General features: G+C 40.8%; 2 protein-coding genes across 7 annotated transcripts in view; one reads left to right on the forward strand and one right to left on the reverse strand.

Annotated features, from left to right (window-relative positions):
• Positions 1-1,492: 1,492 nt before the first annotated feature.
• On the reverse strand, positions 1,493-26,477 carry RBM18 (RNA binding motif protein 18). The gene is made up of 6 exons (XM_004048556.4): positions 26,338-26,477; positions 22,920-23,048; positions 13,331-13,457; positions 9,022-9,108; positions 6,764-6,849; positions 1,493-3,538 (listed from the first exon to the last, which is right to left on the reverse strand). The coding sequence occupies exons 2-6, from the start codon at positions 23,030-23,032 to the stop codon at positions 3,379-3,381; spliced, it is 573 nt and encodes a 190-aa protein (XP_004048604.1). The 5' UTR covers positions 23,033-23,048; positions 26,338-26,477; the 3' UTR covers positions 1,493-3,378.
• The window catches only part of MRRF (mitochondrial ribosome recycling factor), a 69,071-nt gene continuing 68,386 nt past the window's right edge, over positions 26,368-27,052 (forward strand). For 3 of the 6 annotated variants that reach the window (XM_019033905.4, XM_055351844.2, XM_063696742.1), the window contains exon 1: positions 26,368-26,561. In XM_019033905.4, the coding sequence (XP_018889450.2) occupies positions 26,368-26,561 (194 nt within the window). The remainder of the gene's footprint in view (positions 26,562-27,052) is intronic. The other 3 variants (XM_031014521.3, XM_055351845.2, XM_019033906.4) reach the window with 3 other exon arrangements.

Raw genomic sequence — 27,052 nt, forward strand, 5'->3', positions numbered from 1 at the left:
GAAAGAGCGTTCTAAGATAAGGCACAGCCAATGTAAATGCCTTGAAGTAGAAGCTCCCTTGTATTCAAAGAATAGCAAGAAGGCCAACGTGGCTGCAGGACACTGCACAAGGGGAGAATAGTAGGCTATAGGGTCAGACACGTAGTGAAGGACAGGTCATTAGGGCCTTACAGATCTTTCAATTTTTTCTAGGTTGTGATGGAAAGCCACAAAGAAGAGAATAACATTTTAAAATAATTTTTTAAAAAATCGCTTTGGCTACTGTGTGGAAAATGGACCCTTAAGAATCAATAGCAGAGGCAGGGAGATAATTAGGAAGGTATTGTAATAGTCCAGGGAAGAGATGATGGTGGCTTTAACAAAAATGTTGGTAGTGTTGGAGGTGGTGAGATGGCTGGATTCAAGAGGCATTTGGAAGGTAGAGTTGACAGGATTTGTTGAGGAACTAGATAGGAGCTGGAGAGAAAAAGAGAAAACAGGGATAAACACGCTGGGACTAAATCATATTTTAGGAACAAATGATTACATATAGGAAATGTTTGACATTTAATTTATAAGGCAAGAATTACTCCTGTTCTTTTATGTAGTAGTATAAAAGAATCACAGATATATTTGTTGATTCAGAAACTGTGCATATCTTAATAAACAAGAGACAGAGCTGCAGAATACCTGGTTTCATACAACTTGTGCAACTGATTTTTGACCTGTTTTGTTTTTGTTTTTGTTTGAGACGGTGTCTCACTCTGTTGCCCAGGCTGGAGTGCAGTGGCACAATCTCGGCTCACTGGAACCTCTACCTCCTGGGTTCAAGCGATTCTTGTGCCTCAGCTGACATGCTTTGAAAAATCTTTCCTCATGTGATACTCCTCCCCAGTACTAAGATACCAATTATAGAAAATCAACTGGTTAGGATTACATTTTGCATTTGATAAAATAGGAATTGAGATGAAGAAAATAGTTCATACGTCTCTCCTCAATATTTCCTTCAATTCTTCACTCTTGTATATAAATCAAAATTATAAGTGACATAATTTTAGCAAACCAAAATAACCAGTAAACCAAAGAATAATTTTACTTAAAGTACAGACAACCTCCTAACAAAGAGCTGACCAAGTTAACACCTGAAATTTGAAAACCTTTCATCAGACTGCTTTCAGCATATTTAGGATACATACATTTATTCTTTTGAAATCTCTACTATGAGAGACTAAACACAGTACGATACTTGCAGAGATTTCCATTAACAACTTCTTTTCAAATAGTGACATTTGCAATGGAAACAGCCGGTCTCTATTCTCATCTCTAACAACAGAGGTAGGCAGGCATAAAGCGTAAAGAGAGTTGCCTCTGAGTTTGACTCTCTAGCCAGAACCCTCTGCAGAGAAGGCACTTAGAAGCAGCACCCCACGTGGACATGCTGGCCAGAGTCCTGAGTGGAAACAAGCCTGTCAGAGAACTGCAGTCTATGCCAGTAAGTGAACGAGAGAAGATATAACCACACAGACACCGTCTTACATTTATTCACACAGAGGGATAAGAATCAGTACAAATAATAAACAGTGCTTTAAATACAAATAAATAGCTCTGGTTTCTAAAGGAAACAACTCTATATATAATTCTAAGTTTTTTCTAAGTTCCTATTAAAAATAGAAGACTATTTTGCACTATGTAAGTTCTACTCCACCATAATCCTTTGAAGACTTACGGATAAAATGGTGAATTCTATACTCCAAGAAGTCACCAGAAAAATGGGAGATAATGCTCCTACCTCTCTGAACTATCCCCCAAATAGGAGGAGAGTTACTTGCATCATAGACAGACACAGCTAATACATACAGAAAGTATTTGATGTCTAGAGATATTTAAAAAGATTAACCTTGGGAAAAGTAAAAAGAATTTCCTTAAACCAGTTTTATGAATTCTAAAACCTCCCTCTACTGAAGTTTTGATTCAAATGTCTTAAATTCATTTATACTCATGGGAAGATGTTAAGTTCCTATATTGAAAGCTTCCTCTTGCTAACAACGATAGTGATAAACATTCTGTCATCACCAAGAATGGCACCTGGAGTAACGAAGTGATACATACCTGGTAAAGGAGCAAAGGTGCTGCCCAATTAAACAGTATGTCAAACTTGGCACCAAAATGACCAAAATGTGTTGAAGAAACACATCCCCAAATCTGTTGGTTGACTTATCTTTCTCTATTGTTATATTCAGGATGCTTAGAGTGACAAACATATCTAGAGGCAAGTATGTTCTCCAAGTGAAGAATCATTTCCAAGGCATGCAGTCCTTTAAAACTACCTACCACACAGAGTCATTACAGTCTTGGTGCCACAGTGGCGTCTGTTCCATTGACTTTCTGTGCCCACTGCATGTCCTCTCCTCGTCCTGCACAAGATAATGCAATCTCTTCCACTTAGACCGCTACGCAATTATTAGAAAATTGTATGTTTGATAGTGACCAATATAGCAATGTTTAGGTTTTCAAAGAAATTTTGCTTTTTCTATTTAGACTGACCATGATATAATTCCAAACAGAACATTCTCATGCTATAAAAACAATCCCATGCAATAAATGTAATTTTAAAAGTCCCATGATAATAGCAACATTTGTTATTATAGAAGGCATGGTTATTTAGATTTGAAAAAAATGATTGCTATAGAATAAAAGTTCAATTTCCAAATAGAACTTGTGTTGTGGTATAAAATGTTAAATTTGATTCTAGTTTTGTCAACACGAACAATTTTAAGATATACACCATGTTTTCCTAGTTGGGATTTTGAAACAATAAGCATAATTCTTAAACAGATTACTACAACATTTGTTCAAAGAATCAGCTCCTTTTTGCCAAGAACTTTCTCTTTTTCAGTCCAGTTGGAGGGATTGCCGTAGTAAATTCTGGAACAACAGTTCTGAACATGATTTAAAATCTGTCTCTCACTTCCCTCCCTGCCTTTTACTTTTTCTTTATGTTGTAAAAGACACATGAGCGTAGAAAAATGCTCAATTTTTTAATAGATGTTAATATATTTAGTTTCCTGATTTAAATAATATTTTGTGTATTTGCCTTTTGCTCTGGCACACTATAGAATGTTTCTGGAGTTACAAATCCAAACCAACCAGCCAATTAGAGCATCCCAGGGTTCAAATCACAATCTGGGATACAACGCTATTTATTCTGGATGATGCTCAATTCCATACATAGTTTAGGGAAGAAACACCCATAAGAACATCCAAAAACATTATGTTACCAAATGCTAATATGTGATTGTGCTCCGTTGAATAGTACCATTCACATCTACAAAGTACACAGGCAGACGATTTTAGGTGTGGAGACCAATTTGCTTTTGCTGCTACAGTAATTCACAACCATCATCTTCGAGATTTCCATGCTGTTCTAGAATATGGAGTAGTCCTTTTTTTATCTGGTGGCTTAAAGTAGGAATAAACAGGCGCTGCTGGATACTCTGCATCAGGATTTTCCGCCATCATTTTCAGTTTTGCTTCAATGGCTTTTATCTTTGCAGTGACACTGGAAAAATAATAGCAGAGGATCAGAGTGGGCCTAGGTATATTCAGAAAATAACCTGTATAGCTCCTCTCCTTGAGCCTCTTGGGAATATTAGAGAAGCAACAAGATACTAAATTACAAACATTTAAACATTTTATATAAAAGCCAGAGATAACTAATTCTCTCATTCTAAGAAACAGATCAAGTCTGAGCCATCTATTAAGTTTTTAACATAGGCCCGGACATTGTTGGGAGTACTTCATATATTTCTACATTTAATCCTCAGACGCAGACACTGTTAGCACCTTAATGCTTGGCAGAGAGTAGGTACTAAAAATAATTCTTTTAGAATTGAAAACAACATTATAAGATAGGTTATATTCCTTATTTTGCAGATGATGTAACTGAGGCACAGAAAGGTTCATTTGCCCAATGTTACACAGCAAGTAAACGATAGAGCAGAGATTTGAATACAAACTGACTCAAAAACCCAGGTTTCACCTGAATCACTGAATAAAAATGGAAAAAAACCATTCTGGAAATCCTATACAATCTCTTTTTACTGATGAATGCATGTTAATAAAAACTATCATTTACAAAGTGCTTACAATGAGCCAGGCACAGTGCATTTTACTTATACTGTTTTTTTTTTTTTTTTTTTTTTTTTAGACAGGGTCTTGTTCTGCCACCAAGGCTGTAGTACAGTGGTGCCATCATAGCTTACTAAAACCTTGAACTCCTGAGCTCAAGCAACCCTACTGCCTCAGTCTCCTGAGTAGGTAGGGCTACAGGCACACACCACCACATCCATTTGAATTTGTTTTTGTTTTTGTTTTGAGATGGAGTCTCGCTATGTCGTCAGGCTGGAGTGCAGTGGTGTGATTTCGGCTCACTGCAACCTCCGCCTCCCAGGTTCAAGCAATTCTCTTGCCTCAGCCTCCCAAGTAGCCGGGATTACAGGTAGCAAGCACCACCACGCCCAGCTAATTTTTGTACTTTTAGTAGAGACAGGGTTTCACCATTTTGGCCAGAATGGTCTCGATCTCTTGACCTCGTGATCCGTCCGCCTCAACCTCCCAAAGTGCTGGGATTACAGGTGTGAGCTACCGTGCCCAGCCCCATCTGATTTTTTTTAACTTTTTTTGTAGAGATGGAGTCTCACTATGTTGTCCAGGCTGGTCTTGAACTCCTGGCTTCAAGTAATCCTCCTGCCTCAGCCTCCCTAAATGCTGGGATTACAGGCATGAGCCACTGCACTCGACCTACTTATAATGTTTTTAATCCTTGCAATGGCTCTACATGGGTTATCATACATGTTTTATAGATACAGAAACAAATGCAGAGGTGGTGATATGATCAAGGTTCACACAGTTAACAAACTGCAGTGAGGATTCAACTCATCACCAAAGCCGTCATTTTTTCTTCTCCATCAAGTTAAGAGCTGAATAGTCCTATATTGTACAGGAAGGGAGAGGAGATCTTAGAGAAGTTGTGAGGAATTTGCTTTTGATTGAGATCATTGCTATTCCTGGATCAGAATGCAGAGCACTCAGGGAGTAGGTATTTTTTGGCCTATGGCTACCTTCATTTTCCATTCTTGATGCTGTTAATGGTCTATGGCCAGTGAGAGAAACTTGGAAGGAGTATATACATGGCCTTTTGGAGATCCTCGAAAGGTATACATGGGCGAGAAATTTAAAAACTAAGTTACAAGAAAAAGAACACTGATATATTACCGAGATGCATTCTGGCCCCTCTTCCATTAATGCCACAGCCGGTCACTGATTTTGTATAAGTCACAGGGAAGCAACCTTCTCTCATTAGGCATAGATGTTAATAGAGAGATGTAAGCTGAGGTCCTCTGGATAAAAAAATAGATGGAAAACCCTAGGCTATCTTGTAAACAAGTGGCATATACAAATCATAAGAAACTAAAGACATGTTCATTGTAACATGAAGACCACCAAGCATAAATGCAGTCATCTCTTTCAAATAGGAGTTAGTTAGATTTATGAAAACCTTCATGGAAATCAATCTGTGATCAAGGAGGTTCAAATCTTATGAGGAAAATAACACAGTGGATTTATGCTCCCAGTGACTCTACAGAAGTCCCTTAATTCCCTAGAGCACAAAATAAAAAAAAAATCATATTAAACTTAAATGAATAACTATAAAATTAATTTAAATTTACCAATTTACCATTCCTGAAAACATTTCAGGAACACCTTCCCTTGGGTTTAATGAGATGCTTGTAAATCTGTTTTGTTTGGTGCAGATAATATACAAGAAAGGCATTTATTTCCCCTGCTTGGTACTCCACCCAAATAGGCATCACTTTCCTGACTTTAGAATTGTTGATTTCTGATCCTTATGTATCACTGATGCTCCTTCACATATTTTCTTCCCCTGCCCCGGAACAGGTTTTAGTCCTGCATTTACAGCCTGGGGCTTCTTTGAAGTAGTAACTACAAGACTGAATTTTGAGGTCTAATAGACCTGGCTTTGAATCCTGAGTGTTATTTGCCATCTGTGTGATCTTAGCCATAAGTAAATGACATACTGCAAATAAAGTGTTTAGCACAGTGCCTGCTTCAGCGTAAGCTCAATAAATCCTGGCTATTGTTATTGTTATTGCTAAAATGTCTCCCTAGGCTACAAGGCAAAACAAAACAAAACAAAAAACAAACAAACAAAAAACCCACCTTCTACTTCTGCTCAACCATCCACTTAACTTCCCCTTCCTCTACCCAACCCTTAGTTCTCCTGTTTTAAACTTCAAATAACTAACAATTTGTACAAACTAGAACCAAAACTGTTATGACTGTTGCAATGGTACATAGAATCAAACATCTGCAAACTAAAATTTTGTATAAGGGAACTTAAGATTGGGGAAAAATTAGTATATAATGACAAATGCCAAAGAGACCCAAGGCCTTATTAAAATGCTTGTTTTTAGGGTAATGACTGACCTGTCTTTGTAATTTCAGTGCCAAGCACAAGGGTTGGTGTGTAGTAGCTATACCCAGTCTTTTTCGAGGGAATGATTCTGTAAATGGGGAGTATATGACCTTAGGTGGATGGAAGGAGAGGAAATGTATACATTCTGGAGACTAACTGAACATCTCTCTCGTCAAGTTAATAAATTCTAAGAGTCTGAAGACTCACTATTTTATGAACGAAGACATGGAATAATGAAATGGCTGAAGCTCCTGAATTACTGTGTCTTTCTATAGTGCATCATCTTACCTTAGGTTAGATTGAGTAGGCTCAGTGCTTGAGGATGGCTCGAGACTGATTGGAAGAATCTTATCATTCTTGTTATGATCATATCTCTGAAAATGAGAAATAGAGAAATTACTTCACATGGGCAGAAACCAGCCCTTTACTGTAGTGGATAGGTTTAGAAACTAATACCATCAGTATATCATCAGCTTACTTCTAGACAATTTTAGGATCACTTTACACTTAGAATTAATGAAAAACTTCACATGGTTTTGGCCTAAAAGCTGTAAGTTTAGAAAAAGAAGCTTCCATCCAGCCATCAGTTCCTCCTTATTTGGTAGGAAAAAAATGTCAACTTTCAATTTCTCAGATGGTACAAACACACAGGAGGGTGGCCTTCTTATATTCTTAACTGTCACATATCACCTCTTACAATATTTATTTTACTAAAAATACTTTAAACTGGCCAGGCGTGGTGGCTCACGCCTGTAATCCCAGCACTTTGGGAGGCCGAGGTGGGTGGATTGCTTGAGCTCAGGAGTTTGAGACTAGGCTGGGAAACATGGCAAAAACCCTGTCTCTATTTAAAAAAACAAAAAACAAAAATTACCCGGGCATGCTGGCACATGCCTGTAGTCCCAACTACTTAGGAGGCTGAGGTAAGAGGATTGCTTGAGCCTGGGAGGCAGAGGTTGCAGTGAGCCAAGATCTTGCCACTGCACTCCAGCCCGGGTGACACAGCCAGACCCTATCTCAAAAAACAAAAAACCTTTAAATTTTGCAAAGTACCAACCAAGCATAATATTCAACTCTTAACAGGCCTGAGTGAAGAATAAAAGTTGTAACAGCTTTCAGTTGTTGATACAGAAAACATTCTACAGTAAAGTAGTAGTTTAATTTGATGCCAGATAATTACATACTTTTTTTTTTCTTTTAAAATTTTATTAGAAAAAATAAAGACAGGGTGTTACTATGTTGCACAGGCTGGTCTTGAACTCCTGGGCTGAAGCGATCCTCCTGCCTCAGCCTCCCAAAGTGCTGGGATTACAGGCATGAGCCACCATGCCTAGCCAGATAATTACATACTTCTTGTAAAAAGTAAATATAATATTGAAGAGCAATCAAGAGCCTCTGGTCAAAAAAGATTTATAGGAGAAGAGAACTGTGAGGCACAGAGATTTTCAAATGAAAGACAGGAATGGAGGATGATTTCTCTTGCATGCCTTTTCAATGAGATGCAGAACGAGAAAACGAGTTTGGTAAATGAGACTTGATTTTCCCTTGAGTAAAAAAGCATTTGGTAATTCTCCTTGTTGTTTCTATTTTTAAGGCAATGTGTCCTAGAAATTGAGAAGGCTCTGTGATTACCTGAAATACTCAGAAGGATCTAAAGTATCTGAACTTAGTTTTTCAGCTTGGACATTGAGCTTAAATGTCTTGTTTAGTCTCTGTGACTCTTTACTGGGAAGTTTGTTGGGGAGTGGGGTAGAGAGCCTCTGATCAAAAACCATGCTTAGAGCTAAAGATTTCAGCTCCAACTCAAAACTGTCACAAATCTTTGTGCAGGCAGGTTTTTCAAGTCCCCACTGCAGAAGGAGGCAGATCAACTCTTGGGAACACTCCAGTCAACACACTTTACCACCTCTGTGCCAGCTGGAACAGAATGCCATTTGTTTTGTTTTTTTTAATGGCTGAAGCTTTTCTAGTGCATTCTCCCAGGAGACTAATTACAGAATGAACAGGGCAGCCTGCTACTTCTCAGGACTTAGACACAATACAGGCACTGCAAAGTCCCACGAACCCACACCCTAGTAACTCCCAAGATTTCTGGAGTAAGGAGATGCCAGTGCTTTAAGCACTCACAGAAACTACCCATTTCTCAAGCGTTTAGAATAAACAAATTCAAATCTCCACAGAGTCAGAGGCTGGGAAGAGTCTAATAATGCCTAGAGCAACTGATTTTAAAAATAAATATGTATTTTCCTCCAAAGAATCCTCCACCCGAAGAAATGACAGAGGTCTGAGCGTACATATTAGCCACATGAGAAAATCAAAACCAGAATCTGTGGGCATGTGGAGAGAAATAACCAAGGAACTTAATCCCTCCTGAGATGTTTTCAAAAGAAAAATCTGGCAACACACATGGTAGATACAAGTAGGAGACTGAAGTATGGCTGTTTCAGGCGTGAAGAGATTGGGACATAAACAGGTAAGTGGACAACCATCTTTCAGAAGGCTTGTTTAGGATGAGGCTTGATGTCTTTCTAGCCTCTCAGACATACCTTTACTTGAGCATGTGCCCATCGCACCACCAGCTTCTTGGACAGGGCCAACTTGCCATTGAGACACTGGATGGCTTGTTCTGCTTCCTGTCCAGGAAAGGGACAAATGTTAGTTAAAAACTGAAGTGCTTAACTAGCTATATGTATTCTCACAGGGCTTCACTAGCTTTGATGGCTGAGTTTCTAACAAATTGTTTTTGGTAAATAACTGGCAAGGGTTTACAATTTTACAAGGCAGAATTTTAAAAAGGGCATGGTGGTTTTTTTTTTTTTTTTTTTTTTTTGAGATGGAGTCTTGCTCTGTCGCCAGGCTCTGGAGTGCAGTGGTGCAATACCGGCTCACTGCAATCTCCGCCTCCCAGGTTCAAGCGCTTCCCCTGCCTCAGCCTCCCGAATAGCTGGGACTACAGGCATGAACCACCACGCCTGGCTAATTTTTTTGTATTTTTTAGCAGACACGGGGTTTCACCATGTTGGCCAGGACTGTCTCAATCTCCCAACTTAATGATCCGCCCCCTCAGCTTCCCAAAGTGTTGGGATTACAGGCGTGAGCTACTGCACCTGGCTAAGGGCGTGAATTTTTTAAAGTCAGACAAAAATTCAAATCCTGGTCTGTCATTTGCTGGCAGTATGATATTTGGCAGGTCACTTAAGTGTCTCTAGCTTTGTCAACTGTAAAATATAGATAAATAATGTATAATTTTTAATAGATAATATGGATACTTATTCCTCAGTGGTTGTGAGGACTCAAAGAATGTAAAGCATGAAGTATATGATATGCACTTAACATATGTTAGTAATAGTCCTGTTCCTATTAGGTGATAGCCATATATGCACTTCTGTTAGGTAGGGTAGCACCTCCTATGTCAAGAAACTGTACTCCTCGCAAGGGCCCTGGAACCATATCCTGGACTAGGGCATACTCCCTGGATTCATAGTCAGGAATAATTGCTTTAAAGGGCATGGGAGTCAAGGAAACTAGGCCGGAAAAAGCAGGAGTGAGTCAAAGAGACTGTTAGCAAGGTATCTGTGTGAGTCAATCTATGCACCTGGTTTTCAGAACCGAAAGTTCCTTGACCCTTTCCCCATCAGACAGAGGAGTAATACGGTTGAAAGGAATTCCTGAAGCTGGCTAACAGTCACTCTAGGTCACTCCCAGGAAACCTGGCTGTACTTTCCATCCTGTCAAACCTTCTTTGCCCCATTTGCATCCATGAGGCATTCAGCCAAGTGTAACCCATGTTTAGTGAGGGTGAAGAAGCCCTTAAGGAACAGAGGAGGAATAGGATGTCCCAGGGAGCGGGAGAGGCTATAGAAGCCAGTTGGCATTCCAGTCTGGTTTTACTGGTGATTCTCTTGTTCCTCCAGAACCTACCAGTATGACATTTAACAAATATTTACTGAGTTCTCACTGGGTAGTAGGCATTGGATATTCACTAATCATCCTTGCCCCACTACAGCACATAAAGCTAGAGTGACAGGTAAGAAACATTTTATTCTTTTAAGCTTCATTTGGTGAATGAGAACTCATAGAGCACTCTATTAGTTCCAAAGTAGGATCAGTAATAAGCTGCCAGCAGGGGCATCTTATTTTTAAATGTTTTTAAAAATAATTTCCTACCTGTACACATTATTTCAAAGTGCATATATTTAAAAATATTATTAAATGTCTACTTTTTTTTTATACTTTCATGTATTCTCCCACTTCCCATAAGGTAAGAAGGATATGTATTTTTAATCTCCATTCTTAGATGGAAAATTGAGGCCAAAAGAGGTTAGGAGACTTGCTCAAAGTTAATAAATAAAAGAGCCAGAAATATAAACTAGGCTTTGTATTCTAACCCAGTGTTTTTAAACCAACATCTATGCCAAACATGATCACTGATTTTAGTTGTCTGCAACAATTCCCAGGCCGGGCATGGTGGCTCATGCCTGTAATTTCAGCACTTTGGGAGGCCGAAGCAGGCAGGTTGCTTGAGCCCAGGAGTTTGATCAGCCTGACAACATGGCGAACCCCCGCTTCTACAAAAAATACAAAAATTAGCTGGGGTAGTGGTGTGTGCCTGTGGTCCCAGCTACTTGGGAGGCTGAGGTGGGAGAACTGCTTGAATCCAGGAAGTTGAGGCTGCACTAAGCTGTGATCGTGCCACTATACTCCAGCCTAGATGACAAAGAGAGACCCTGTCTCAAAAAAAAAAAAAAAAAAAGAATTCTCACCACACTTCATTTTATCATTAAGAAAGAATAAAATATTTTAAAATGCTGACCAGGTGTGGTGGCTCACACCTGGAGTCCCAGCACTCTGGGAGGCAGAGAAGGGCAGTTGGCTTGAGCCCAGGAGTTTTGAGGCCAGCCTGGGCAACACGGTGAAATGCCGTCTCTACAAAACATGCAAAAATTAGCCAGGCATGCTGGCATGTGCCTATAGTCCTAGCTACTGCAGAGGCTGAGGTGGGAGGATCACTTGAACCCAGAGGTCAAGGGTGCAGTGGGTCATGATTGTGTCACTGCACTCCAGCCTGGGTAACAGAGCAAGACCTTATTTCAAAAAAAAAAAAAAAAAGGATGCTACTCTATATTGCATTATTTCACTTCCCTCAAAATACTTGAACAATTAGAGTAACAGTGTATTATTTATTGGCTATCATATGTACAAAAATTAGAGGAAATAAAAAATACCCAGCACTGGCAAGGAGAAATGACACTACCATACAATCTCAGAACATACTGACATATCATTTCTTGAAGACAATCTGGCAGTTTTATTAAGAAAAACTATGCATGGACTTTGATGATGCCATTCCATCTCCACAAATGTGGCAGATATACATAATTAGAGCTGTAAAAATACTCACTCTTGTGATATTTATACTAGTGAATCAACCCAAATACCAGTGAAACAACCCAAATAGCTAACAATTGGGGACTAGTCAAATATGATATATTCACATTATGTAGTCATCAAAAATGATTAGTTTTTAAATGCAGTCTAAGTCACATACAATAAAATGCCCAAATCTCAAATACAGATTAATGATTTTACTCCCCTCCACACACGTACATACAAATACCAGTGAAACCACAATATCAAGATACAGAATGTTACCCTGATGTGATTAAATGGTAGAAAAATTTTAGTATACTTTGAATGATAAACATGATAATATGATTCCATTTGTGTGTTACAACACTGTGTAACATGTTTATGTGTGTGTGAATGTGAAAAAACAAAAAGACTGGAAAGATATATGACTAAGTGTTAACAGTAATTATTTCTGGGTATTAGGCCAAGTGATTTACATTTTCTTTCTCAGTTATCTATATTTTCATCTATAATATTCACACATTAGTTTTATAATAAAAAAACACTCATACAAATTATTATTATTATTATTATTCTTATGAGATGGAGTCTTGCTTTGTCGCCCAGGCTGGATGGAGTATAGTGGTGTGATCATAGCTTGCTGCAGCCTTGAATTCCTGGGCTCAAGTGATCCTCTTGCCTCAGCCTCCCAAGTAGCTAGGACTATAGGTGCACCATCACACATAATTAAAAAAATTTTTTTTAGAGACAGGGTCTCACTATGTTGCCCAGGCTGCTCTCAAACAATCTCCCCATCTCAGCCTCCGGGGTAGTTGTGATTACAGGTGTGAGCCAGGCCTAAAGTATTAATATAACGTTAACTATGCAATGTTCTTACATATGATGAATAAATTTATAAGTACTATGTGGCATCTCTACATTTCGTAACAATCAAATTCAATTTCTTTATCAATGCACTTCCACTTCAAGGACTAAATTTTAATACAAGGAGATCCATGTATATATCATGGTTGAAGGTGAATGCACTCTTCTACATACATTAAAATTTATATGCATTTGTTCTGAGACTTTGAGAAGAAATAAAAGAGTCTTTGTGGGTGTCTCATCACAGATAGGTTTCTGTACCACAGGACAAAACTACTGAAAGAAAAGAAGGCTTTGTCAGTTGGCCAGCCAGTAAAGCAACAAACAAAAGAGAATAGGGAGGGGGATGTACATGTGCTCAATGTGGGCATCCCAGTGCATTTGGTCAAAAATGTAGGTGAGTCAGTTGCCTTAAACTTTGGCCAAGGGACAGTGAATTGTGAAAGCCACTAATTCATTTGTTTATTGAGGATCTCTTATAGGACTCAGTGTAAGGCACACAGATGAATCAGACATGGCTCCTGCCTACAGGGAACTGCTATTCTAGTAGGCAAGAGACATGCACAAATAATTATGACAGAGCTTGATAAATATTATAAAATGGGGAGAAAGCTTAATTACCTGCTTAGTTTCGAAGTTAACAAAACAGTAGCCTCGAGGCTGTCCCTCCAAAGCACCTGACTTGTGGAAGAGGAAGTCAAACTGCTTTACCTTGCCAAACTTCTGGAGGAGCTTGAGGAGGTGGTATCTGTGGAGAAAGAAGAGTCCATGAGTATGCTCTGGGAATTCTGTTGGCCACTCAGCCTGAAGCGTGAGATAAAAGCAGGAGATAATTTACCCCAGGGATGAAATCTCTCGCCCCAGCCCCCTGCCTTCCTCTTAACTGCTATGTTAGTTTATTTGGCAAACAGAGTTGTTTGCCTCTATTTGGTATGGGAACTAGAATTGTCATGGCTATGCATCTGTCCAACACAAAAATACCAAACAAAAAACCACACCTTACAAACAGCTGTCTGGCCTACAAGCACTATTTGTTTTTCTTTTGGAGAAAAGCTAAAAAATAGTGTTGATTTATTTATTTTTAATTCCTTGGCAATGAAATGGCATTTGTGAATAACTATAACTCCATCAGAAACACACACCCATCCTCCAAAAGACAAAGCCTATCCTATCTCAAAAATAAACAAAGTAACAAACATATATGCATTCATGCAAACAAACAAACAAACAAACAAAAAAACAGTCCTGGAAGATCTTCCTATTAGATTTTGTAGTTAATTCTTATACCCAAATTGCACTTGTGAGAAACTCTGCCATTAATCAAACCACAGCTAGTGATACTTCCATAGCACTTGAGAGTTTCAATGACTGATGTGACTGAACATTAGGACAATGTGGAACAACTATGTGACTGAGGCCGGTTTCACAAAGGGCAGGGGAACCTGGCCAGTCCTATAAATCACCCAGCTATGGGTAACTAACCAACCTCAGTTGCCTTAAAACAGTTTATACTCTAGGGTACGGTCAAGTAAAGAATACAGATGGTCAAGGGAGAAATTTATTCCTGGCAGTATGTTCACTCCAAGCTATTGCTTACCACTACCCTGCCCCTCATCCTCTATTAAATTCCTTACTCCAAAACTTACTTGGTTTCTACAGAGCTTTTAAGTTATTCAAACAGATGTGGCCTTAACAGGTTGCTGTGGCCAATCTCAATTCCGACTTCCTGTCATCTGATGTGGGGGTGAGACAAACCAACAGCTCTCCCGTTTCCTTTCCCTTTGGCCTTCCTCCTGGCATCCTCCGTGCTATTCAAATGGAGTCAAGGCTTTCTCTAAACAATGCTGTCCCTGTGATACTAAAAAGGTATCGGCCCACATGCTAAATCTGTTATTACTGGGAATTCTACCCCACAGGGAGTCAGTAAAGTTGTTGTTATAGCCACATTTATATTCACATTGTTTTCTAAGAGAAACTCATCAAAATTTTATTCTTGAGCAAGAATCTCCTTTGGGAGGCAGAAAGATATGAAATGGACCATACACTATACTAAATTTGATACTAATGCACATCAACAAGCAAGTCCAATATCCTGGATCGAGTGTCTGACACAGTGGAACAAGAAAGACATAATACAGGTTTAGTACTGGGACAAATACAAGGATCCCAAGGCATATTGTGGATATTAATCTGGTCTATTTTGAAAGGTAAAACCACCATGATCCCCTACTTTCTAACTTCCCAACTCCCATCAGGACACCTCAACCACTAGAGAGAATGTAGGAAGTGACTTCAGGGGAAAGGAAGACACCTTAAGTGCAAATGTGTGGTTTTACTTGACTTTTTGAACAGGCTTACAGCAAGGGTGAGTCTCTCACACACAAAGATGGACGAGAAGAGTCTCCCCCAGGGTCTTTAATTCACAGCTGTATCTTCAAATTACTAAGCCTATTCAAATCTTAACACCGTGCCAGTTGCCACAGAATGGGGAGTCAAACCTATTCTTAAAAAAAAAAAAAAAAAAAAAATCTAGGCCAGGCGCAGTGGCTCATGCCTGTAATCTCAGCACTTTGGGAGGCCGAGGTGGGTGGATTGCCTGAAGTCACGACTTCGAGACCAGCCTGACTAACATGGTGAAACCCTGTCTCTACTAAAAATACAAAAAAATTAGCCAGGCATGGTGGCGCATGCCTATAGTCCCAGCTACTCAGGAGGCTGAGGCAAGAGAGTCACTTGAATCCGGGAGGCAGAGGTTGCAGTGAACCGAGATCGCACCACTGCACTCCAGCCTGGGCGACAGAGCAAGACTCTGTCTCAAAAAAAAAAAAAAAAAAAAACCACAAAAAAAAACCACACAAAAAAACAAAAAAGACAATCTAAGGCTACTGTGGGCTGGTCATCTTTCCATTAGCTCCATTCTGCTTAGAAGCAGGAAGGTAACACGATTGGCATTTCCTAAGAAATGAATTTTAATTTACTCAGAAAAAAAAAAAAACACACACACCAACAAAAGATTACTCTTTGTAAAGCTAACAAACACATTCTGCCCAAGAAGTGCGACCTTAAGATTCCAGGAACATCTGCTTAGGTTTGTGTCTTTCAACTTCTCCAGGATTTCTTTTCTTGTTTGATAATTTCTTAAAATTATCGGAACACCGAAACAAAAGGAATGAAATGTTTACTATTTTGCTTCCTGGAGATGGGGACTGCAGGCTCTGATAGTGAAAAAAGCCTGAAGGATCTTGCTTTCACATCTGCAAGCACTTTTATCTGCTGCTGAAGTGCGGGAGAGCACACTACTCAGCAGAGGCTTGCTTCACTTAATGAAATGTGCGCCCTGCAGCCTTCAGGAGCTGGAAAATTAGCACACCAGCCCCACACATATATCTGCAACTTAATCAGTGTTTTCAGTAATTGGTCTTTAAGACAGCTTTTCTGCCTAATGGCACAGAAATAATTAATCTATACAAATGTTAAAATAGATACCTACAATGTGTCTAGAGCCAAGCAGGCTTATGGGCTATGCAGATGAATAAAACTAGGTTCCTGCCTTCAAGAACCTCACATTCTAGTTAAGACAGAGAGAGATGTAATCAAACAATTACAAATCAATGGGATGCTTGTACACAGAGGGATGAACACGAGCACACAGAATGAAGACCAATGGTGCAGGGAAGGTGGTGGTTAAGGAGAGCTTTGTGAAAGGAGTGATATCTGACTGGGTTGTGTCAGTGTGAGTGAGTACTAAAGACAAAGGTGAAAAAGGGTCTGATCCACTGGAGTAGAGTGGGGGTAGCCAGTAAGATGGGGCTGAAAGGTAGGCAGAGGACAGGTTGTGAAGGATGTTGTAGGCTGAGGGAATTTTAATTTCGGGTTGTAGGCAATTGGAAGCTCACAAAATGACATTTAAGATTATTTCTGATGCACAATTTGTTGTAGAGAAAATTTTCTTTATAAATGGATATAGAAATTACTATGAGATGGGTCTTTATGTTTTATGATAAGTACATTATTATATGGTCTTACTGTGTTTCCAATTTAAGTAACCAAACAGTGAAGGCTGTTTCATGTAAACCAAGAATAAAAAGAAGTGTGGACAATGAGGAGACATAAGGAATAGACTGAGAGAGAAACAGGTTTCTTCGGGGGTGAACACACTGTTCTCGCATGCTCATGCATTTATTTTCCCTTGCATTCCAGCTTACCTAGTTTATCCCTGAAAGTCTGTATCAGGAGGACATTTCCACCCGGATGGCTCTCCACTGCTTTTAAGTTTGCTTAACACACCCCAAATTGAATTCCTCCCTGCCACAAACTGATGATCCTTCCAGCTATCCCTCTGGTCAGGGGGAACAAGATCTTTTTATATTCCTCAGGCAAGAAACCTCAGGATCACCTCAACCTTCCACTCCATTTCAATCACTTTCCTCATCTCTCAGACTCACTCATCAGTCTCCAAGTCCACTGTCTCTATCTAGGTGATAACCAATGGCCAGACTGGTTCATGGCAATCTCTGTTAGCTAATCTTCATCTTCAATTTCTGCCCTTCATCCTACATATCGATGTAAAATTTCTCTACTAACACATCATTGTCTAGCCTGGGCAATATAGTGAGACCTCGTCTCCACAGACGAGATCGGGCGCGTTCAGGGTGGTATGGCCGTAGACTCGTCTCTACAAAAAAATTAGCTGAGTGTGCTGGCACACGCCTGTACTCCCAGCTACTTGGGAGGTTGAGGTGGGAGGATTGCCTGAGCTTGGGAGGCTGAGGCGGGAGGATTGCTTGAGGCTGGGAGGTGGAGGTTGCAGTGAGCTGAGATTGAGCCACTGCACCCCAGCCTGGGCAACAGAGTGAGACTCTGTCTCAAAAAGAAAACAACAACAACAACAACAACAAAAACCAAACCCACATCACTTTCATGATGTCAGTCTCCTGCTAAACACCCAAAATGAGTCTCTTTTTCATGAAATCCAGGCTTGTCTGAATGAATTTTAAAGACCCTGTCTTAACCTGAGAGTATTCTATCTATGCAGCCACTATTTTCATTCCCATCCAGTATTCAAACTTTGCTTAAGTCAGAAAGATCTTCCTCATTTTCTACTTAACACATAACAATCTTTCTTATTAGTACTTATAGGCCTTTATTTACGATTTTCCCTCCACTCAGATTCCTCCTTCTATTAGCGTTTCTATGGGCTTTGTTCTCTTTCACACTTCCATATGCATAATACAGCGGCTACAACTTTGGCATTTTACACAGCACATCTAATACTTGTAAAAGAAAGTCGGTATTATCCCTTTTAGAAAGAAAACCACAGTGTAGATAATAGATAATGTCTGAGGTCATTAAGTTTTTCAGCTTCTTTGTGGATGGCACTTATAATGATATTCAGAGGTATTGCTTATGCTTACAGTTAGATGGGGTCTCACAACCAAGAAAAAGAAAACCTTACATTTTAAGATTTAAAATAGGATACTTTTGGTTGTGACTGTTCAAAAATTAGAATATTTGTGCAAAAAAACACTAAATTAGGTGGTGGAAATTATCATTACTTCAGTATACTAAGCCAATTCTACTTCATTCTTCATTTCCTATATAATAGGGAAAATAATATCTGTTCCACTTCCCTCACAAAGTTTTAAGGGGTTATGTAAGACAGACTCATGCAGTCTAGAGCTAGAAGTAATGCTCAGATCATTTAGCTGAACATTCTTATTCTGTAGGTAAGAAATTATTACATATAATATAGTTGACAGGAATCAGAATATAGTGGAAAGAACATAAGTTTGGAATCTGCTAACTCCATAAACAAGAATGCATCATCACTCCCTCAAATCCTAATCTCCAAGATGTATTTAGTCATATAAATATTTCTGGCATCTGACATAGCCCTAAAATGGTCAGTATTTTTTTGCTGTTGTTGAGACAGTGTCTTGCTCTGTCGCCCAGGCTGGAGTGCAGCGGCGCGATCTCGGCTCACTGCAAGCTCCGCCTCCCAGGTTCACGCCATTCTCCTGCCTCAGCCTCCCGAGTAGCTGGGACTACAGGCACCATCCGCCTCCCGGGTTCACGCCATTCTCCTGCCTCAGCCTCCCGAGTAGCTGGGACTACAGGCACCCACCACCATGCCCAGCTAATTTTTTGTATTTCTTTTTTAGTTGAGACAGGGTTTCACTGTGTTAGCCAGGATGGTCTCGATCTCCTGACCTCGTGATCCGCCCGCCTCTGCCTCCCAAAGTGCTGGGATTACAGGCGTTGAACCCCACGGCGCCCAGCCAATGGTCAGTATTACAACCACAGAGTGAACATAAACAAACAAGACGAGTAATATTAGAGTGCTAGACAGTCATAAACGCATATTCTGTTGGGAGGAGACTGATAGACATCCTAGTGTAACTTGAGCAGGACTCAGATTAATAACCAACAGGCACACACACATAGAATGACTAGAAATAATCACAGAATAGACTAAAAAACCAGGTGGAAAGTGGTTATTTAAAAAAATTGTCATTGTTTTACATATTCATTCATGACAGTAAGTTTATAATGTCTTCTAACAAGCGGTAAAAGAATATTTGAATGGGAGACGTATTCAAATCAGTTTATAAAAGAGATCAGGTGGAGAGTAGGGACACATATAGGAAAGAGAGAGGTAAGAAGGGTCTGTTGAATGGGGAAGTGGTAGGAACTAGCAGCAATTTGTGGATAGAAGGTAGGTTTAAACAGGAAAGCTGGAGGATGCTCTGCAAATTTCTGTTAAGAGTCATTAGAAGTTTAGAGATTTGGATTCAAGCAATACTTTTTGAGATTGCACCACAAGACAGGTACCATATATTCACATAAGTTACATTATGTAATCCTTCAATGTTTGGGAATTACTGCATTTTATAGTTCATCCAGGCTCACCATTACATGCCCTCAGAAGAACAAGATCCAGAAGTTTTTGTATTTCAAAAACATGGAAGGAAATCATCTATTTCTACAAGATAAGATTTACTTTACTAAAATGTCAGGTTCCTTTTAATTAAGTAAATTAAATGAGGTAATATTAACATTTCATGTTAACCATAAGCTATGATTGGTAGTTCTTTCTTTCTTTCTTTCTTTCTTTTTTGAGACAGATTCTTGCTCTGTCGCCAAGGCTGGAGTGCAGTGGTGTGATCTCGGCTCACTGCAACCTCTGCCCTCCGGGTTCAAGTGATTCTCCTGCCTCAGCCTCCTGAGTAGTTAGGACTACAGGCAACTGCCACCACACCTGGATAATTTTTGTATTTTTAGTAGAAATGGGGTTTCACCACATTGGCTAGGATGGTCTCGATTTCCTAACCTTGTGATTCACCCGTCTCAGCCTCCCAAAGTACTGGGATTACAGGTGTGAACCACCGTGCTCAGTGGTAGTTATATCTTTAAGCATAAATTTATTACAATTTAATAAACCAGTCTGTTTGACAGATAAAATGTTTTAAGGTAAAGAATCCATAGGATGGCCAGGCATAGTGGCTCACGCCTGTAATCCCAACACTTTGGGAGGCTGAGACAGGAGGATTGCTTGAGCCCAGGAGTTTGACAACAGCCTAGGAAACATACTGAGACCCCTGTCTCTACAAAACAAAAACAAAAAACAACAAACTAGCCAGGCATGGTGGCGAGCACCTGTAGTCCCAGCTACCCAGGAGTTCCAGGTTGCCATGAGCTATGATTGTGCCACTGTACTCAAGCCTGGGTGACAGAGCTGTCAAAAAAAAAAAAAAAAAAAAAAGAAGAAAAAAGAATCTATAGGAAAAAATAATAAAAATGGTCTTTTGTGATACAGAAATGGAGAAGCCAGCCACAGGGAAAGCCCAGCACTTCCAGCCAGCATGCTCTGACCTACAGTTTATTACTTGATGTCTACCTCTGGCCTGATGTAAAAAGAGCAGAGATATCAGTGGGAAAGTTCTGATTCAATGTTCCTGCCAATGTTCTAATTGAAAAAAACATCCACACACTCCAACTTATGACATAAACTGAGGTGGCAAATGCCCATTTGAACCTTCCCGTCAAGCAGCAGGACACAATTAGAACAAAAGTCTCATTACAGAGAAGTGCAGCCAACACAACCAATGTTGTTTCCACACTTTAGATTTCCATTTAGACAGACAGAGGTGGGAATGGAAACCACTATGAGCATCCCCTCATAGCCTGGGTTTTGGATGATGGAAAAAATTTCTTTGATGAAGAGACATTAATTGAGAGGTTGGACAGATTCATATACTCACCCTCAAAAGCCACGAACCATAAAAGAGAACTGAAATAAATGCAATCCACTCTAGGGTCCCTGTGACCAAGATAACATAATATGTGGGCAACACATCTTAAATACCGTCATAATTTCTAAGGGAACTGAATATATTTACATTTGGCTGATATGAGCTTGAGCAGGTTTAAGGAACTTTTTGTTATAATCCTGATTTATAAGGTTATATCCTTTTCTTCTCTTTCCTAATCTTCACTCTCATATATACCTTGTCTCATCTCATACTCAAAGAAGCAGGTTTCCTCATCTCCTCCCTTCACCTTTCGCCCAGGCTGGAGTGCAGTGGCACAATCTCCGTGCACTGCAACCTCCGCCTCCCAGGTTCAAGCAATTTTCGCGCCTCAGCTTCCCAAGTAGCTGGGACTACAGGCATGCACCACCACGCCTGGCTAATTTTTTCATTTTTAGTAGAGACGGGGTTTCACCACGTTGGCCAGGTTGGTCTCAAACTCCTGACCTCAAGTGATTCGCCTGCCTCATCCTCCCAAAGTGCTGGGATTATAGGCGTGAGCCACTGTGCCCGGCCTCCCCTTGTCTTTAAGACTATTCTAAAGGGAGTAACTTCTAGGACTGATGATATGCTCAAAACTTGCTTTCTGCCTGGCATGGTGGTTTAAGTCTGTAATCCCAGCACTTTGGGAGGCCAAGGTGGGTGGATCATTTGAGGTAAGGAGTTCGAGATCAGCCTGGTCAACATGGTGAAACCCCATTTCTACTAAAAACACAAAAATCAGCCAGCATGGTGGCGCATGCCTGTAGTCCCAACTACTCGGGAGGCTGAAGCACGAGAATTGCTTAAGCCCAGGAGGTGGAGGTTGCAGTGAGCCAAGACTGTGCAACTACACTCCAGCCTGGGCAACAGAGCAAGACTGTCTTAAAAACAAAAACGAAAACAAACAAACAAACAAAAAAGCTGGCTTTCAGCATTGACCTCATACAGGCCAATCCACTCATTGTACTCTGCCACCAACCACCACCCTCTCCCTATCAAACAACTGGCAGAAGGGAAAAACCTCTCAATTTCCTCAGCTAAGAAATTCCTTTTCATCTTAATGGCTGTGATGTAAAAGAGCAGGGAGTCAGGGCAATTCAATCAATTTCGTGAACTCGGGCAAGGTACTTCTGTCTTTCGGGACTTGGTTTCCTCTATGTAGGATAAAAAAGCTGGGTCCCATCAGAGGTTGTCAAGTGTGCTCTATGGAGCCCTAGAAGTTCTACAGAGCCTAAACAGGGATGGCCAAAGAAAGGGTAGTAGTTGACAAAAGATTTTGGTTCCATCTCTTCTCCCTTTTAGTCAGAGCAACTCTGAGCTCTTATTTTATATACAGCTCTGATTATTACTTTTACTTTAAGACAGGGTTCTTCAGATTTAAGAAGTCTGAAAACTGCTTAGCATGGCACTTGGCACTCAAATCATTTAATGAATGAATGAAAACCAAAGGGACATGATTTCTAAGGTTCCTTACAACTCTGACCTTCTATAGTTCTATGGCTGCTTAATATGAATTACAGTCAAGTGGTCTCCTCTGCCTGTTTGCGAAGGTACTGAGACTTCTGCTTGTTCCTTTATTCTGGGTACAAATGTATTCCCAAGGCTGATTCTAGAGAATAATTCCCTAGAGCTGCTAGGTACAAGGATTCAAACAGTTGGAAATGGGAGAATGTCTTTTGCAGATAGGAAAAAACAGGTATATGGATTAAAGGATACCCAAGTCTGTGTCCTTGCAGTAGCAGAGTCCAAATGTAAAAAAAGTGACAAGATAACAGGCTAACAACATCTTATGTCTCCAAAGACACGATGTAAGTAAAAGGGTCAAAGTATATCCCACACCCCTTGAAAATTCTTCTTGACATCATCACCACAAAACATCCCAATATTGTAGGTAAAAAACTAAGGTAACTTAGACTTACTCGGTAATTTTGGGGTCCAGGTTGCCAATCCATAATCGGTGTCCTTCCTGCAGAGAGCCCTCTGAAAGGATGGATGCATTCTCCAGGGGAAGAGTTTTGGTTTCTGCTTCCATCAATGTCTATGAAATACTAAAGGAAATGTGAACATTCAGGCAGGAGGGGAGTAACAATGTGTGAACACAAGACTTCAAATTCAACTCAACAAACATTTATTCAAGGAGGGCATGCCCTCTGGGCAGTCCTTCAAAGGCCTCAGTGATTCCACAACCAGGGCCCCAGAACCAGTTCCCTTGGGACAACTGCTCCGGCAGCCAGAGCACACAAGCTGCCATTTAAGGTGAAAGGGGCGTGGTTCTGTGTGGAGAAACTAAAGTTTTCCTCCTCTGAAGCCAGAGGCTGACTGGGCAGGAGGCCAAAGTCTCTATTACTACATGATACTTCAGTTCAACAACTGTCACCCAAAATAAGCCTTGGAAACCACCAGGAAGAGTCTTAATGGCATTAAAAGGGATGGGTAGGGAAGAGCAGCACTCCATCCCTTTCCTCATGGAAGAGGCAATATAGCAAAGAGAAGAGGCAATATAAGAAATCTGTGCGTACACCAGCATGGCACATGTATATGTATGTAACTAACCTGCACAATGTGCACATGTACCCTAAAACTTAAATATAATAATAAAAAAAAATTAAAAAAAAAGAAATCTGTGCGTAGACAGAACTGGGTTTGAAAGCAGGTTGTGTGACTTGATGAATTACCTCAACTTTCTAGGCCTCAGTTTCCTCATTATCTAGAGAGATAATAGTGCTTATTTTATAGAGTTGTTGTGAAGATTAAAGACAGTAAAAAAATCACTAAATACTGTATCTAACAACAGTAAGTAATCAATAAATACTAGCTATTATCATGCTTACTCTTCTGGGACAGACCAGGAAGAAGAGACTAATTTCCTCCTTAGTTATTCAAGTTCCACCATTTGCTAGCTGTGTAGCCCTGTGCAAGTTACTTAACAGCTGTTGGCCTCAGTTCCCTCATCTGTAAAATGGGGATAATGCCTCATGAAATTACAGTGCAGATTCACTGAGTTAATACACCTAGAGCATTTAGAACCGTGCATGGCACCTAGGAAGCATTCAATTAATGTTAGCTTAAATTATTACTAGTCTTAGTTCCTGAAATGTCTCATTTCACAGCCAAGGAGAAAAGAGGATTATGATGGAGACAGCAGTAGAAAGAGCAGAAACCTTGGTGTCAGAAGACATTGTTTCAAATTGTGGCATTTCTTTCTTCTTTTTTTTTTTGTTTTTGAGACAGACTCTCGCTCTGTTGCCCAGACTCATGGGCGGTGGCACGATCTCGGCTCACTACAACTTCCACTTCCCGGGTTCAAGCAATTCTCATGCCTCAGCCTCCCGAGTAGCTGGGATTACAGGTGCATGCCACTAAGCCTGGCTAATTTTTGCATTTTCTTGTAGAGGCAGGGTTTCACTATGTTGGCCAGGCTGGTCTCCAACTCCTGACCCCAAGTGATCCATCCACGTCGGCCTCTCAAAGTGCTGGGATTACAGGTGTGAGCCACCATGACCAGCACAAACTGTGGCATTTCCACTGGAAGTTACTTCTTTCTGAGCTTCAGTTTACCCATCTTTAATAAATTTTGCCCTGTTTATAACTTAAGGCTTCGAGGACCAAAAATGAGACGACAGATGTGAAATAAAGCTTTAGGGGCTGGGAAGACAGCAGGCTGTGTCAGAGTTCAGAAGTCCCTGCTAGAGAACACATATCCTATACCCAGAAGTACCTCAGAGGTCAGCACTACAGGAACCATGGAGGCAGTCACAACAACTGCCATTACCTCTTAATCATCTCAGCACACCCTGTAAAGTCTAGCACAGCAGTCCCTAGGTAATTGTTTATTGAATACCCTGCACATGAGGGTATTTTTCTTCCTTTCCCATTCACATCTTTAATCTGTTCAGCAATGTAAGTCAAGCAACTAGGAACTGTTAAACTCTGGGCTATGTACTGAAATAGAGAAATGAAAAAGCCACAGCTCTTGTTCTTACCTCCTGGGAGAAAGGTGAAACAGACATAAATTTCATCCCAGGGGAGACACATTTTTGTCTTCCCTCTGCTTTCCTTTCCCCCTACTTTTTAAACAAATCATTCATTCAAAAAATAAATTCACTGCTTCTATTATCTAGGACTTATCTAGTTACTGGAGTCAGAGCAGTGAACAAGCAAGGTCCCTATCCTCTGGATGCTTGTATTTGGAAGGGGAGCAGGACAAAACAAAAGCAAAATAAATAAAGAAGATATAATTAGTGATACATGCCACAAACACAATTAAGCAGGGTGATGTGACAGGGACTTGACGACTATAGATTGAGTGGTGGGAAGGCCTCTCTAAAGGAGATGACATTTGGGACTTGAATGATAGGACATTCTGATTTTCTCATGTCTAAAATCAGCAATAATACCAACAGCTATTAATATTTATTACCACGAAAAGGTACCATGTTTTACTGGTAAGAATGCAGGCTATGCGGGTCTGGATTCAAATCCTGACTTTCGCACCTAGTAACTGCGCCTTTAGCAAGTCACATGACCTTTCTTTAAGCATCCTCTCGATAGAAAAGCTTTCCTAAACAGAGTTCCTTGTTATTCTATATCATAGCCACTTTTCCATCTTTTTCCTCCTACATAATGCTAATTCAATGTATTACTTAATGTTTCCTCTTCTATTTCCTTCACTAGAACGTAAGCTCCCACAGGACAGGACCTTGCCAATGTTGATCACGGTTCTATTTCTAGCACTTAAGTACACTGCCTGTCTCACGGTTGGTGCTTAATATTTACTAAATGAAGCAAGCCGCTTCTCCACTCGGAGACTTAGTTTCTTTTTCCTTCCTAGAATGGGTACAATTTGTAGTCTCACGAGGTCGTTGTGAGTCTTAAACAAGACAATTTTGGTGACAGCTCAGAATATGGCTTTTTGAGGAAAGGTAAAGGGTAATAAAAGATCAAGACGGCATGGGACTATCAAAATGCTTTGCGTTTGCAATAGCAACAATCCTTTAGACTACCAGAGTTCACAAAACGCGGTTACATTTATCTTTCCAGCTGAGCTGCAATAACTCTGGAAGCCAGAAATAGTCATCTGGGGAAAGTGCAATCCAGAGAAGAAGAGACACCTGATCCTAAAAGCAAGCGGTGGGGTCATGCCTGGAACCCTGGCTTCCCGATTTCTGGCTGCGAATTCCTACAGGCGAAGGGTCATTACTCGGATTGTTATTTCCGGGCCAGCGACAGGACAATCCGGGGCGGGGCCTGAGATGCAGTCCTGCGAGGGCGGCCTCCTGTAAGACCTCTTAGCGGGCCCATCGCTGAGGTGCAGGGACATGTCGCGGCCGAACTCACCTCGTGGCCTCGGCGTAGTGCTCTCAGCTCATGCCCGGAAACCAGGTCCCGACGCCGCGGTCAGACAAACCTCTAGACGCGTCCGCCTCAATGCCGCCAGCTGCCAGGCCGCCCGTGACGCGTTACGCCTGCGCCGCCTCCTGGCTTCGTGACGTCACGACGTCCGCGCAGCTGCGGTCGCCGCCGTCGCACGAGTCTTTCCTTAGTAACCTGGGCGATAGCTGGTGAGTGTCCTTGACAGGGCCTCGAGGGGCGCGTGTGGTCTGGGTGCCAGAGACCCTTACTCAGGGACCTCTGGGGGACCTCAGGGGACCAGACTACCGTCCCCGACCCGTTCGAGTCCAGCTTGACCTTTAAGGCTGAGGGCGGGACCTGTGGCATTGGAGCGAGTCTCATGGGGTGGGGGCGGGGCTCCTTTTACCAGCTAGGAATTTAGGGGATGCTGGAGGAACTTACTAAAGAGTAGCCGCACACTTGACGGGAACGTTTGAGTTTCAGAACAATCCCATAGGGATAGATATTATTATCTCCCATAATGAAGAAACGGAAGCTCACATAGGTAATTTTACCAGGGTCACGCGGTCAGAAAGTGAGGGCGCTTAAATTCAGACCTAGGTCTATCCGACTCCTAAGCCTGGGCTTTTAACCACTACTCTGTGCCACCCAGTGGCAAAACAGTTGTCATTTCAGTAGCCCTTCTCCATTTACTTAACCC

Source organism: Gorilla gorilla, chromosome 13 (assembly GCF_029281585.2).
Source record: "Gorilla gorilla gorilla isolate KB3781 chromosome 13, NHGRI_mGorGor1-v2.1_pri, whole genome shotgun sequence".
NCBI classification, from domain to species: Eukaryota; Metazoa; Chordata; class Mammalia; order Primates; family Hominidae; genus Gorilla; species Gorilla gorilla.